This window comes from Charadrius vociferus, unplaced genomic scaffold (assembly GCF_000708025.1).
Source record: "Charadrius vociferus isolate BGI_N301 unplaced genomic scaffold, ASM70802v2 scaffold433, whole genome shotgun sequence".
In the NCBI taxonomy this organism is placed as follows: domain Eukaryota; kingdom Metazoa; phylum Chordata; class Aves; order Charadriiformes; family Charadriidae; genus Charadrius; species Charadrius vociferus.
In genome coordinates, this window is record NW_009647846.1 from 3,395,598 (window position 1) to 3,410,723 (window position 15,126).

Below are 15,126 nucleotides of genomic sequence, written 5' to 3' on the forward strand. Positions count from 1 at the left end.
CTATTTTTGTAGTCCCCCTGGTTTTCCCATGTGCTTATTTAAAACAAATAAGCAAACCAGCAACATCAGCATGCGTAAGCCTCCTTTTGAAATCTGACTGGAATCAAACTCGTGTCTCTCGGGACCACGTATCCTCATGCACCTTCCCACAACACACTAACTGGGGAAGTGGTTGGAGGGTTAACGTACTAGTAAATAAAAGATGATCTTTGAGTGTAAGATACATCTAGCATCCAACATAGGTTGGAGAGGTACTTCACAGATTAATCTGCCAATGGAGATAAAACTAATTTTTTGTTTGCTATCATCTTATCTTCTGAATGTATTTCACTGGAAGAGAGGTGGAGCCAGTAGTTAACAGGTGTAATTCAGTAATAATGAATACAAAAGATTGATAATACTGCTTTTTTCCTAGTGCTATAAGTACCTTTTTTTTTTTTCCCCTCCCAGTTCAGCTGATTCATGATAGTGCTGATCTGTTACCCCTCAGGTCTTTTATAGAGATGCAGACTTTTCCAGTTGGCTTAGTAGTATATTTAATATTTATGAAACAAATGTTTCAAAACTCATTTTATTTGTAAACTCTGAAGTTATGGATGAGGTTTCCAGTGATGCACACCTACTCTTTTCTACCTTTAACTAAGCTATAGCCTCTAGCTATGTTAAAAGCATCGCCTCAGCTGTTCTGTGTTTTACAATGCTTGTTTCAGGCCAGCAGTTTGCTCAGATATATGGTGAATCTGTATAATGTGTGGTTTGCTCAGGTAGATGGGCACACTTGAACTGGTACATACCTCTTTTGGAAGTGCTGGAACTAAAATCATAATATGTTGTTTTCTTCCAACTGAGTCTCATAGAATCATCTCGGAGACTTACACTAATGCCTTTCCCTCCCACAGAGAATGAACAACAGAAGACTGAAATGTTACAGAAGTTTCATCACTTCCAACGTTTGGCAGAAATTTACCATGTCTATCACTCTATTCAAAGATACACTGTAAGATACTCACTTGAGAAGTTGTGTATTTGTGCTTCCAGAGCATTTTTTCTCTAGGGAGTCCAGAAATAACTAGGAATAATTAATAACTTTTCGGGCAATTAAATATTGAGTGTAGATTAGTGATAGTGTATAGGAACTCTATTTATTTCTTTGCCTTCTGCTGTACTGTACAAGAACTTCTGTTGTCTTAGGTCCTAAAACCTCTAGTGTGGTTCTGTGCTTCTCTCAGCGTGGGTAGAACCTCTGTGCTTCTCTCAGCGTGGGTAGAAGATACGAGGATGGCTGACTTCCCACCTCCAGCCCCTTTTTGCTAGCTATATCAGTTTGGTGCCACAGTGACCTGACCCTCTGGTCCTACACAGGCCACAGCTGGCTTTTCCTTTAATGATGGGGAAAACAAGATTGAACAGAAGGCAACACCCTAGCTTAGGCATTCCCACCATGTGGTACGTGTATCAGTAGTGACGTGTGTAAACTACTCCAAAATGATAAGCTGTCATGAGTGAGGAGCTCCTGCTACTTCCAGGAATTACAGTAATGTTGCTGCCCCTGTTGGTGAAAATATCTTTTGTAAAACACCTGAGAACCCTTGATCTGTGCCCTTGCCCAAAAGAAGAGACTGTGCTACGGAGGTCTTTGCTGGTCAGACTACTTCAGACCTTACAGGGGTGGAGGCTCTAAGCTGTTGCTGACCAGTATGCCCTCATTTTTAAATCGCCTGTTACAGATGCTGGTTTAAGCCACACAGATCTCTCTCTCTTTTTCTGCATGTGGCAGGTATCAGCTTTGGTGATAAAGACATGCAAAAACCACTTGCTATATTCTGTCAGCACCTCTTCTTTTTGCAACTGTAATGAAAGAAACACAGTACTTGAGATGCCTGGTGCCGGGATGCGTAGTGATAGGAGTTGTTGGTTTTCCAGCTTAGCAATATGTGTCTGTATTTTTCATACTGCAGGAGGAGCCTTTCAGTTTCCACTTGCCTGAAACCCTCTTCAATATTTCCAGGTTTCTGCTTCACAGCTTAACAAAGGAGACTCCTTTGGGGATCTCAAAAGTGTATCCTTCCAATACAGTACAAAATCTAGAAGTTATCTTGTGAGGTACATGAAAGGAATAATTGATGTTGATCCACAATGCAGATAGCTCCTGCAGGGTATCTTCAGTTTCAGCGGTTGGTTATAGTTGATGGAAACTGCCTTTTGTCCCTAAGGAAATAATCAGCATCTTCAAACCATTGTGTGTTTAACTGTGTGCTACTTTTTTCTTTTCTTTTGTTTTTTTTTGAGCTCTACATATCAACCAACATGTAATTCTCAAAACCACCCACCCAGTCTGGTGTATCACCTTTGTCAGAGAAGCAAGTTCTTGGGTAGCAGTCGCTGTAACAGGATGTTGGCGCTGAATCCTGACAGTGTTGTTGCAAGGCGATGAGCTGAGACGGGGGGATCGGGAGCTTTTGCTTTGCATGAGGCTGGTATGGCTGTGTAGTGCCTGTCAGGCTAACGTTTGCACAGCTTTGTCAGTGCATATTGCATCTTTGGAGAGTACTTCATAAATGGTCTCTGTGAACCCTGTGGGAATGCACCTGCCTAGAGGATCACAGGAAGGGTTACTGGATGCTACAGGGAGGCCTCATTTTCTTCTTTTCACTTAACTTACGGCTTTGGATGGGATGTTAGCTTTCCTTTTCGTAACTTCCTCACTTATAAATGTATAATCTTTCATAAAGCCTTTCATAACATGCCTTGTGATCAGTAGCTTTCTAAACAGCAGTTACTGTTATACGCTGGTGAAAGGGGAAGACACCACTCGGTCAACGATGCAGAGCATATGCTTTATTTCCAATAAGATCACGTGTATTTAGTTGGTGTCAGTGGGTTGCTGATGTTGTAAGATTTGTATTTTTTTTTTTGGCTGGGGGAAAATTCACTCACCTTAAAATTACTGAAATTTTGTAAATGGAGTCAGAATATTTAACCGAAGCAATGTTTACATAGGGCCAATTCCTTACCTTGCTAATAATGGGCATTTTGATAGCCCTTTCGCACTTGTTTTTAAATGGAGTTATGTAAATAGATTTCTCTTGTTAAAGCCTGTTTAAAGTACTGGTGTTGGATATGCTTTAGTGCACAACTTCTCTGATTAGAAAGAGTATTTCATTTTTTCCTAAATGCCATATGTATTTTTATTCCTTAATTAAATTATAGCAATACATTATTTGCCCTGGCAAAACAGAGTAAAGCTCTTGGTGCATATAAACTGGCTCGTCACGCCTATGACAAGTTACAGGGACTGCAGATCCCAGCTAGGTTCCAGAAATCAATTGAGCTGGGCAGCCTGACAATCCGATCCAAGCCATTCCATGACAGTGAAGTAAGTTGTAATGTGTTTCTTTAATATGTGGCCTAATCGAAGAATCTGAGTTGCTGTATGCACGAAAAAATCTGAAATATATTATGCATAGCTCTGTGATACATTTCTGCTGGAAACGCAGTCCTTTTATTGTTATTCTTCAGGTCAGACTCTCTTTTGCTCCCGAGAACAAATTAAAATCAGTCCTTTCCTTATGGGCAGCTTCCATCCTCCCTCTCCTGTCTTGCATCTGCCTTCCTCTCTGCCTATTAATTCTTTCAAGCCTTTTCTCTCCGATCCACATGCAATTACTCCACAGTCTTTGTCTCTTTCTCCAGCTGGAGGTCACTTTCATTTGTCCCACTCCTAGCCCTCCTTCCCTCCTCCCCCTATCCCTTGAATGACCTTCCTTCCTTAAGTCTTATTTTAACACCTTTTCTTCTTTAACTGAAGCCTGACTTTCTGCAGCGCTCTATAAAGCTGTGTCTCACGGAGTACTCACTAAAAATAAATTGTATTGTGCAAGTGAACATGCACCTGGCCACCTGAAATAATAGAAACACAATCTTAAGAACTGCCTAAAATACCTGTGCTCTTGAAGAGAGATGAATTAATTGGAGAACTTGAATTTGACCAAACCTTAGAGCAAAAAAACTGCTTCAGTAACCTTCTCTTCGAGGTCTTTTGTCACTGTGTATTTGATGCAGAATTCTGCTTCTGTTACTGCAAAGGCAAGGTGGAAATTTAATTGTTAGAATGGTGAAGACAGCTATTTTTAATGTGAAAACTTTGCTGTTTTATTAAAAAGGGAAAGTATTTTCAGATGTTAAAGGATCTGATTTCACAGCAGTATTTCTCCCGGTTAGTGCTGATGTAATACCAGTGGTGTAAACCTAAGGAGCCCGTATTTAATTGAAAACAAAGAATTCAGGCTGTGCTGGTCTGTTTATGATTACTGTGCTCTGTATGTGTCTTTGCAGGAGCTTGTGCCCTTGTGCTATAGGTGCTCTACCAACAACCCTTTGCTAAATAACTTGGGGAACGTCTGCATTAACTGCAGACAGCCTTTCGTCTTCTCCGCGTCCTCCTATGGTGCGTTGGAATATTGCATTTGGTTGTGCTTTTCAAGTAGATAAATTTTAACTGAGCAGAGTAGGTTAGTACTGAATTTCTTCTTTCTGCAATGCTATTTGGACAAACAAATCTTTCCTTTTAATGTTAGATTTGACTAAGTGGCTGCCTCTTGTCCCAGGGATTGGTGGATTTTGCTGCAGCAGCAGTAAAGCATTGCTTTATTATGAGATGCTGAAAGTATAAAGTGTTTCGTTAACACACAGATGCAATCCTTTGAGAAGTTGAAGGGGTTTTGGTTGGTTTTAATTTTATTTTATTTAACTTGCTTCATGAGAACGTGTGGGCAGAACACCACTGTCACAGAAGCCAGAGGGTGTTCACTTAAGGAGGCGTTTTCTGAGCTCTTGCTTGTCAAACACTCCTTGCTTCTCACACCCCTCTAGAGGTACTGCATCTTGTCGAGTTCTATTTGGAAGATGGCATCACGGATGAAGAAGCTGTAGCTCTCATTGATCTTGAAGCTCCAAGATTGAATCAAAGAGAGAATAAGTGGCAAGAGATGATGAGTGACAGTATCCTTTTGATTAAAACTGGATCTGGTCCCTTTCTTACCAAAAAAAGCAACAATCTTGAATTTTTTTTTTTCCCCTTAGGTTTACAATTTTGTCATATGACTGATGTGAGTACAATTGCATTGTGTTTCCTTTTCAAGTTAGTCTAACAAACAAAGTGGGGTTTTAACTAAGCCTGATATTTTCATAAAGGTTTTTCATCAGGAAAATTTGTTTCTAATCATGTAAAATATTTCTTTTTAACAGTAGAATGCCATGCTTTACTTATTCTAACTGCTTTCTGTAAAGACTGGGAGAATCTGAAGTGTGTTATTTGCTTCCCTTAACAGCTTGCTTTAGAGGCTGCCTTCTCTTAGCCGGGGGAACCAGCGGGGACTTTCTTCATAACCGTTCCTGTTGGAATCTGTTTCGCAGTGCTTTGGCATCCAGAGCTCCCAGTTGCTGTCGGGACCATATAATATTAGGTGCAGAGCAATGCACAAGAAAACACAATCTCTGGCTAAAGCTACTCAAACATGTAATTTAAATAGGTTGCTTCATTTGCTTTTTGTCATCTATCGGAAGGGGGCAGGGAGGGAAGGAAAGCAGAGCTGATGTCATACTTGGTTGTGGTCAGTTTTGGCGTTCTGCAGTAGCTGCAATGATGAATTTCCCCAGTCACTGTGAATCACCGCAAGCCCTTCTCTAGTACTTTCTCTAATAATCTGGGCACTGTAGCAGTTTGAGAATACTCCAGAGCAACAAGGATACCAGTCCTGCTGGTACACTTTCAGACTTACTCTGTGAGGACAGCTAATGTTATAGCAAGTCTTTTTCTTCCTTAAGAAATGCATCTAGATGCACAGAGTTTGAGGCTTGATGACAATACAGATATTATTGAAGATGATGATCCCTTTACAGCAAAACTGAGCTTTGAGGTAAGAACCTTACCTGTTGTTTCTTTCTTGCTACCAACAGAAATGAACAGAAAATTTTAACTACAATCCATGCCGCTCTTCGGGTGTGAATGTGTTACGAAGACTATTGCAAGAGAGATGCAAAGCAGGGGACTGGAAGAGGGGGTGGCACTTGAGAGGGAAAAGGATTTACCAGTTAACTCCTCTTAAAAGGCAAACAAAACAAAATCCCAAACCCACAAAACAACAAAGATCTTCCTGGAATTTGGTTTTATCACCATACAATGATACAGTGGGGCTGTCCCCCAAGGTACTTCTGTGTCTAAGCAGTATATCCACAAAACAGTCATTACTGTGAGTTGAGACTGTGGGCATGGGAGTTATTTACAAGGAATTGTGTTAAAATGAATCATGGAAGCTTACTGAAACCAAGTTAGAGATGTGGCTGGATGCTGCTGTCGCTGAAGATGTTGATCAAACTGGTAGCGAGTTTGGTGGGACGAGACTCAGGCCAATTCTATATTAGCTTTTTCTACCGAATTTTGCTTTGCTGCTTACAACATCTCATTAACACGCAAAGGGCTTTGCAGTTGGTAACAGTAATTCTTTCTAAACCTGCTCCCCTGCAGCAAGGAGGCTCAGAATTTGTTCCAGTGATTGTGAATCGTGCTGTTCTCCAGTCAATGAGCCGGAGGGACGTCCTGATTAAACGCTGGCCGAAGCCATTGCGGTGGCAGTACTACCGTTCCCTGCTACCAGATGCCTCCATTACCATGTGTCCGTCATGTTTTCAGGTAGTGTTTACATGGAGAGGTTTAAAAAAAAAAAAAAAAAAAACAAAAAAAAAAAACAAGCAAACCAACCAACCAAAAAGCCCTACTGAGAGCCCTATGGCTGAAACAATTCCAGTAATTGAAACCTCATACTTTAAAACGTATTCGAGAAATTCCTGAATGATGCAGAGACAGAGAAGGCAATGAAAACCAAAATCTGAGCTGTGTGATGCACAGAGGAGCAGCTGCCTCCTGAAAACTTTGAGGGAGCTGAATTTGAGAAGTTGCACTGACAGCAAGTCAGAACCTCTTGAGCAAACCTTGGCTGAACAACAAATGCTGATTTGTATTTATTTCTTTTTGCTCTGTCTCTGACTTTCAGCCTGGTCTAGCAGGGAAGATCAGTCAGTAACTAAGTTAGCTTGTGGTTCAGTCCCTCTCCCTCTCCTTCCCCTCTCAGGAATGGCTTTTTGAAATACTGGAATTCAGTCACGTTTGCTTACACAGAAACTGTCTAATTTTTGCACTTCCTTCTGCAAAAGTAATTAATTGGTTTGTGCCTCTTCAGCAACATTGGCAGTGCTCTGCGAGTGCTTGCTGCCCTGTTCCAAGTTGTAGCGTACTCAGCAATTGGAAGTAAGAGGACCGAGTCTCCAGTGATGGTAGCTTCAGATGTCTGTGCCACAGAGAAGCTGCTGAGCTCAGTTTGCGTTTTCTTTGAGCTAGTCACAGGCTAACTTGTTCCTAAATCTGTTCCTAATTGACAGATGTTTCACACAGAAGACTATGAGCTTCTCGTACTCCAGCATAATTGTTGTCCATTTTGTCGACGGAGAATAGATGAGTCAAACCAATGAAGAAAAAGTGTCTTATACCTCAACTGACAGATGCCCCAATTGGCTTAGCAAAACCCTTCTTAAATGGTTTTCCTAGCAACTTAGTTATCTTGTTCCATTTTGTACATAAGAGTGGAACTGAGTTGACGAAATGTAACTATTTTTTTTAAAATTAAAATGTCTGTTGTTTGTGGATGTCCTCTACATTGCCCAGCCAAGCAGCTGAAGTGCCACAGATTTCTACAGGAATGTTTATAGGGTCAAGTTCAGCCTTGAAGGAATTGTTGTTTTTATTCCTACTTGTGTTAGGACTTGATTTGCTCCTTGATAGGTACCCGTTATTGACAAATCTTCAAATAAACAGGATTATTTTTCACTACTCTTTGTCTTGGAATTTGTGATAATGCTGCTGCTTCTGAGCTTGGTGCTGTTTTTTTTTTTTTTTTTTTTCCTTTCTATTGCATTTAGGCAAGAACAGCATTAGAGTCTACAGCTCTTAAAATGTGATCTTACAAGTTACACTGATCTTGGCATCGAGGGCCATCTCACAGCCACGCTGGGGGAGGGCAGCAGTGGTGAAGCTTTTAATCTGTATAAAATTCACCGTTGTTAGAATGCAAAATGCCAGGTTGTGCATGGCAGCATGCGTTCTGTGCTAACCCAGCTACCCAGATGTAAGACCTCGACTGCCTGCTGCCCCGTAAGTCATCCTGGTAATGGGTGCCTGTTCACTCCTGATAAAGGAAGCGCCCTGCTGGGCTAAACTGAAAGTATTTGCACCCTTACAAATATCTGCCAGGCAGGAATGGCGAAGCGGAGGAGTGCTCCGTCAGCCAGGGGTATCCCACAGCCCCTCCTCTGTACTCAAGACAGGTGTGTTCTTCACTGTCTGCTGAGAAGATCCCGAGTAATGTAACTTGCTGCGGTACTGGGACGCCAGGGTGGTTCCCACGACTCCCGCTGTCCCGTCAGTTCTGGTGGTGTTTGTGATCCCTTGTGGTGGGGGACCGGCCTGAGCTCGCGCAGGCCCCTGGGCTGTTGTGCTGACCAGCGGTGATGCGCTAAAGGAGCGTTTCTGGCAGTGTTTCCCAGCGCTGGTTCAGGCCAGAGCCACGGGCAAACTGTAGAGGTGAGAAGAGATGGACCTGTCGCCTTCTACTCCGGCCTCTTGCTGAGCCTGAGGGGATTTTAAGGATGCAGCTGCTTGACCAAACGCTGTGGGTCAGTCCCAGGCGGCAACTCGGCCCCCACACCACGGTTTACTCGCTTCCCCCGTCTCCCCCAAGGCTGGGGAGAAAATGAGAAGAGCAAAAGCAAAGTAGCTCACAGGTTGAGATAAAGACAGTTTAATAAGTGAAGCAAAGCTGCGTGTGCAAGCGAAGCTATAAGGAATTTATTCACGGCTTCCCCGTGGCAGGCAGGTGTCCAGCCCGCATCCTGGAGAGCGGAACCTCAGTGCGCCTAACGGCTACACCACAAACAACACTCACCTGCCTTCCTCCCTTCCCTGTGCTTTTCCTGCGGAGCACAGCATTGTCTGGTGTCTTCTCGCCCCTCTCTGGCCTGTTGTTGGGGGGGACAGAGCCCGGGGAAAAGGAAACCCGCAGTGCTGTGCAAGCACTGTGCAGCTACAGCTATGACATCGCTGTGCTGCCAGCACTGGTTCAGACACAAATCCAAAGCACGGTGTCCCCCCATCCCCCCCAGACCCAGCACGGGCAGCTGGATCTCCTGAGGACGGCCGCTGAGCAGTTCTCCGACAGCGGAAGATCTGTGTAGGTAACCAGCTGGGCCGGCTTGCAGCTGGGAAGTGATGGGTCTCTTGACTTTAATCCAGTATAAATTGGGCCCGTGTTACCATGAGTTCTATGGTCGTTGTGACATCCCGTCTGTCACAGCCTCCCTTTGTTTTGAGTGGGAAATGATTTTCTACTTTCCTGTCTTCAGCTATTGGCTGAGGTTGTTGGGTGCTGGTAAAGCAGCTACCGTGCAAACAGCACTTTGCACGTGTAACTAGTGATGTCTGTGTGTCTGCTTGAGTTCTGCTTGAAAGTGACACCCCGCAATGGCACCCCGGGGTTTCTGAGTCCCTCGACGGTTCCTGACCAAGTTTGCTTAATTTACCACTTTAAAAACATTCTGTTCTAATTACTGCTCGTCTGCTTTTTGACTCATCTGTCACTGTTTGCAATGAAGACTTTGCTATTGACATGGATAAACAATGCTGTTTGAGATGTGAGCCAGAATGGAATTCCGCTTGTTCTCCCGGAACTGAGCTGGCTTTGCAGAGCTAGTGGGAACGAAAAATTATAAAAATAAATAGATAGAGTTTGCCGTGACACAGAGACAAAATGGATCAAGCAAGGAAGCTTTTTTTTCTCTGTTTCTGAAACAGCTCTGTGAGTACAGTCTAGGTTTGAAAAGCATATTGGGCTTTTCTGGGCAAAAACATACTGAAGGCATCTTGTACGTTGTGAAGATGTTCTAGTTCCAGATTGCTTTGTGCCATTGCAACTCTCGGGTAACCTCATGATAACGACTCCCTGGATGCACAAGAAGTCCCACCACGGCGCTCCTTTCTGGAACTATTGTGAGCGGTTTACCAATTGTTTTCTTTGATTTGCACCGTTCTACCTCATTACTGCTTGCCTGTCCCACTGCTGTGCTCCAGTGGTGACGCACGCCAAGCCCTAAGCTCTGAGCAGCAGCTGCTAACCTCAGCAGTGGCTTATTGCATCAGAGCTTAAGGTGGCATATTTGTGTATTGGGAAGATAAACCTTTAATCCTTCTTGTATGTCCAGGTACACGGATGAACAGCTGCATTTGCAATTAGATAGTGGCACTGCTCTGGCCTTGGCGACACGTGCGAAAAGTTAATTGAGAGGGACTTAGGATGAGCGGAGTGTGTGTGAGGAGGTGGTATTTTCACATTAACATGAAGGAAGACCTTTAGGACTGTCCAGAGTGACCATGGCCTGCCTTTGGCTCCAGCCACCCAGTGATGCCAGCACTTGAGGTCCTTCTGACCTTCCTCACTTAGAGTAAAGGTTTCCCAGCTTGGTCTCTTCTTCAAAGAGAGTACAGAGCATTGTGCTTTCTTCCTTTAAACTTTTTCCATGTGCTAAACTAACTCACAGAGAACACTGGGAAACTAGGCCAGAACTGAAGGAAGTTTATTAAGGCCAAGAGGACGTGAGCTTCTGTCCACCTCGCACCCGTGAGCTCCAGCGGCTCTGGCACATCCTCCTGTGCTGGACGAGGCACTCACAGTTCCCCCCTCCTCTGCCCCGGCCGCGATGGACACTTAGCTCAGCCCCCCGTCTGCGGCCAAAACAGCAAGGGGAGGTGCTTAGGTCCCCTCCAGCCTCTGTCCCCTACCACAGCGCAGAGCAGACAGTCCTGGCTTCGCCTCCGCGGGGGAACCAGCCGGTACCTGCCTGCCTGCTGGAATGTTACTGACTGCTAATGAGAAAGGTGATAAACAGTGGGTGGGAATAAAAACAAACAGAAGAGATGGGAAAATAGCTTTGGAGCTTAAAAGATTAATCATGATGGTGCGAACTGTAAGGAACCACCTTCTCCAGAAAAAGAGGTCCTCTGCGCGTGTCTTCATTGTGCTCGCTCTGCTGTGCATATTGTCCCATTGCCTCTGAAAAATTAAGAAAAGGTAATGTCTAACTCAGTTGCCAGGTGGCACAAAGAACACTTCAAGCACAGTTGAGTGCATTAAGTGGAGAGGCAGAGAGACGCAGAGGACATGGGAGGCTCCAACAACAGCTTCCCCTGTAGAATTTGATGATTCTGCAAGGTTTTGACGAGACCAAAGATGCCTGTCAGCCAGCGTATGAAGTTGAGTGTTGGCTTCAGCTCAGAACCTCCCTTCAGTGCCCTTGTCCAGGAGCCACCTCAGCATCAGTGCAGAATGATACCTGTCCAGGACAGATGGACTAGGTTATTTATTAGGTGTTACCAATGTAATTAGCACAACCCAAACCACATACAAAGCCGGGCACAGAGGAGATGGTTCAACTGGAAACCTGTCAGCAGGGTCAGTGTTCCACTGCGGTGTTCTAACCTCCCCAGCCAAATCCTGCGGCAGAAAATGAGGTGGTTGAGAGCATGTGGAAGAGGGGTCGGTGATGTTCGTGCTGCCTGAGAGCACCCTTCTGCAGCCTCCCCTCGGGAATGGCGGTTGTGGTGGGGATGGCTCTCCAGTGGCGACTACCTGGTGTCACGGACCCACTTTCCCCTTGGAAGGACAGGCCCGGGACACCCCTCTGCCACCGACGGACCACACCACACTGTGCCTGCCCAGCCCAGCAGCCGTCTGCGGCCCCCAAACCCACAGTCGTGGGGTTCTGAACTGCAAACTTCCCTCCTGTTAGTAGGGGACAGAGAGGAGCTTCTGTTCATTGGTGAGCACCGAAAGCTCAGCCTGGGAGCCTTGAGAAAGCACAACCACGGGGAGGATCCCCATGGGCCTTGTCGTTCCCTGGCACCCTCCGCATGGCAACCCAATACTAATGCAGCCCATTCCCGGTACCTCTCTGTGGGGAAACTGAGGCATTTCACCCGGGCAGGGAGCGCACCCTCGAGTGCCCATGGGGGTGGACTGGTGGCCTTGAGGGGGTCAGAGCGAGTGCCTCTCCCTGGACGACGGCAGCGTGAGCTGTGCACGTCCAGCTCTGGATTGTGGGGTGCAATTACTGCCATGGGTGCAGGGCCCACCCCACACTCTTGCTCCTTGGGGAGCGGTGCAGCCATGCTGAGGAGTGAGGCCATGCGAGTGGAGCTGCCATCCGGTTTGGGCCCCCCCAAATGAAAGGTGCGGTGCAGTTACCTCTTTATATATGACCATGAGCCATGGTCTCCAACAATGACAGCGCGGGCCAGAAACAGGTGTCACCTTAATACCTTCCCAGGAAAGCCAATTACCCCGGGATGATTATGATTAATAATTCTCTAAGCCCTAATCGCGCTGACACCAGTGCCTGGAGCTTACCCCAGGGGGCACTTTATAAGGGCCACCCTGCGGAGGTGAGCGTAGCCACTTCTCCTTGGGGTGACAGCGAAGGCTGAGAGGTGGCGGGAGCCCCACTTCACAGGCGATCCCCCCGCGCTCAAAAAACACCCCTGAGCAAGAGCAAAAGGCACCTCACGAACCGCAACCATGAACGGGACAGAAGGCCAAGACTTCTACGTGCCCATGTCCAACAAGACTGGGGTAGTGCGGAGCCCCTTCGAGTACCCCCAGTACTACCTGGCTGAGCCCTGGAAGTACTCGGCGCTGGCTGCCTACATGTTCATGCTGATCCTGCTTGGCTTCCCTGTCAACTTCCTCACGCTGTACGTCACCATCCAGCACAAGAAGCTCCGGACGCCTCTAAACTACATCCTTCTGAACCTGGCGGTCGCCGACCTCTTCATGGTCTTTGGAGGCTTCACGACCACCATGTACACTTCGATGAACGGGTACTTTGTCTTTGGAGTAACAGGGTGCTACATCGAAGGCTTCTTTGCTACTCTGGGTGGTGAGTTTTCAAAATATTCAAAAGTCTTCTGCCAGGAATTGCCCCAGATTTTAGGAGGGGGAGGGAGGACGCCCAGATGATCTTGGAAAAATGTGGTATCTGGAAGGTCCTTGGTCTGCTGCTGCTGTGAGCCGAGGCAGTTGCAGTGTTTCAGGGTGGGAGGTGAAGAAAGTGACAAATGACACTTTTTCTTTTTTTTTTTTTTGACCTTATTTTGGTAGCCACCTGCTCAGTATCCCAAGAACAACAGTGCAGCAGTGAAAAGCAACTAGTAGCAGATTTTGCAGTTGTTGGATTTGCACATCCTTCTGGCTCACTTTCTGACTTGAGAGATGACAAATTTGTTCCTCCTGTTCCATGGGGCTGCCTGTCACTTGCTGTGATGTGGTGCATGGTGGCACAGGCTAGCAAAGCTGGCTCTCCGCCCCGTGCCTGCCAGGCTTTGACCGAAACAGATGTTAAATAAAAGTTGTGGTGTCTAAAAACACCCTCCTCCGTTCAGCTCAGCCTTCAGCTGCAGGCAACTGTTTTACTGCTTCGGTTCTTGTGGCACAAGTTTCCAGGGAAGCTGTGGGTAGAAATCCTGGGGTGATGGGCGCTCACTGCATCTCAGAGAGGGACCACAGTCTTGAAGGTGCAGCACTGTCTGGGATGAGTGGTAGGATGCGGGCATGGATCTCAGAACACAGCATCAAAGTGGTTACTGTGGGTCAGCAGTGCAGCGACAAGGTGTCTTCTCATGCCTTCCATCTACACTTAGACTGTGTTCATTTCTCTTTCCGAACCCTTGGTGGAGATTTACCTGCTGCCAGGGGTCTTCCTTGGGAACAACAGTCTGAGGAAGCCTTGTGCTGCCATCAGCATGTTTTTCTTCTGTTGCTCAAAGCCCCTGTGTCCCCATCCCTCTCTCTCCCTGGTGCAGGTGAAATTGCTCTCTGGTCACTGGTTGTCCTGGCTGTCGAAAGATATGTAGTGGTCTGCAAGCCCATGAGCAACTTCCGCTTCGGGGAGAACCATGCCATCATGGGAGTTGCCTTCTCCTGGATCATGGCCTTGGCGTGCGCGGCTCCCCCACTGTTTGGCTGGTCGAGGTAGGGAAGGTGCTGTGCCCACCACCTGGGGCTGCGGGAGCCTGGCCGGCGGCGGCTCGGCCGTGGCTTCCAGCTGGTGTCCTCTGCTAGGTGCTGACCTCCCTGGCTCACCTTGCAGGTACATCCCCGAGGGCATGCAGTGCTCGTGCGGGATTGACTATTATACCCTGAAGCCAGAGATCAACAACGAATCTTTTGTCATCTACATGTTTGTGGTTCACTTCATGATCCCTCTGATGGTCATTTTCTTCTGCTACGGGAACCTCGTTTGCACTGTCAAGGAGGTGGGTACCTGCCCGTGGTGATGGGCTGGGGGCCACCCCTGTCCCTAGCACTGGGAAGGGGCCCACACCAGTCTCCAGACTGGTGACAGAAAGGGCCCTCGGGGCCAGGCTGACCCTCCAAGAAGGGGAATCAGCAAACTCCAGATGTGCAGCTCAACTACCCCAAGCCCTGACTCCGTGTCCCATACCGGCACAGCCCTCCCCAGCTCCATCACGCTCCTGTTCCCTTCCACCCACAGGCTGCTGCCCAGCAGCAGGAGTCTGCCACCACCCAGAAGGCAGAGAAAGAAGTGACCCGCATGGTCATCATCATGGTCATCGCCTTCCTGATCTGCTGGGTCCCCTACGCCAGCGTCGCTTTCTACATCTTCACCAACCAGGGCTCGGACTTCGGGCCCATCTTCATGACCATCCCGGCTTTCTTTGCCAAGAGCTCTGCCATCTACAACCCTGTGATTTACATCGTAATGAACAAACAGGTAACCGGCCAGATGCCAGGCAATCTCCTTTTTTTGTGTTTCGCTTTACAACAGCTTGCAGAGAGTTGCAGCACCTTGAGGTACCAGTGTGCTGGGAGGGGGGTTTCTTTCCAGGTGACCTTGTGCTGGTGCACAGGAGGGCGGCTGGGCAGCTCATCCTTGGCATTGCATAAATCTCACAAACACAAGCCCACCCCGTTTGAATGACGCAGGCCCTGGGTCGATGGAGGAGCC

The 15,126-nt window shown here is 46.8% G+C and overlaps 2 protein-coding genes across 4 annotated transcripts in view; both read left to right on the top strand.

Annotated features, from left to right (window-relative positions):
* The window catches only part of IFT122 (intraflagellar transport 122), a 31,970-nt gene extending 24,416 nt beyond the window's left edge, over positions 1-7,554 (top strand). For all 3 annotated transcript variants that reach the window (XM_009882871.1, XM_009882872.1, XM_009882873.1), the window contains 8 exons: positions 900-997; positions 1,959-2,059; positions 3,211-3,376; positions 4,336-4,447; positions 4,873-5,001; positions 5,839-5,918; positions 6,527-6,691; positions 7,438-7,554. In XM_009882871.1, the coding sequence (XP_009881173.1) occupies positions 900-997; positions 1,959-2,059; positions 3,211-3,376; positions 4,336-4,447; positions 4,873-5,001; positions 5,839-5,918; positions 6,527-6,691; positions 7,438-7,527 (941 nt within the window). In that variant the 3' untranslated portion in view covers positions 7,528-7,554. The remainder of the gene's footprint in view (positions 1-899; positions 998-1,958; positions 2,060-3,210; positions 3,377-4,335; positions 4,448-4,872; positions 5,002-5,838; positions 5,919-6,526; positions 6,692-7,437) is intronic.
* A 4,943-nt stretch (positions 7,555-12,497) lies between these two features.
* The window catches only part of RHO (rhodopsin), a 3,743-nt gene continuing 1,114 nt past the window's right edge, over positions 12,498-15,126 (top strand). Inside the window, exons 1-4 of the mRNA XM_009882892.1 lie at positions 12,498-13,038; positions 13,961-14,129; positions 14,248-14,413; positions 14,653-14,911. Coding sequence (XP_009881194.1) covers positions 12,678-13,038; positions 13,961-14,129; positions 14,248-14,413; positions 14,653-14,911 — 955 coding nt within the window. The 5' untranslated portion in view covers positions 12,498-12,677. The remainder of the gene's footprint in view (positions 13,039-13,960; positions 14,130-14,247; positions 14,414-14,652; positions 14,912-15,126) is intronic.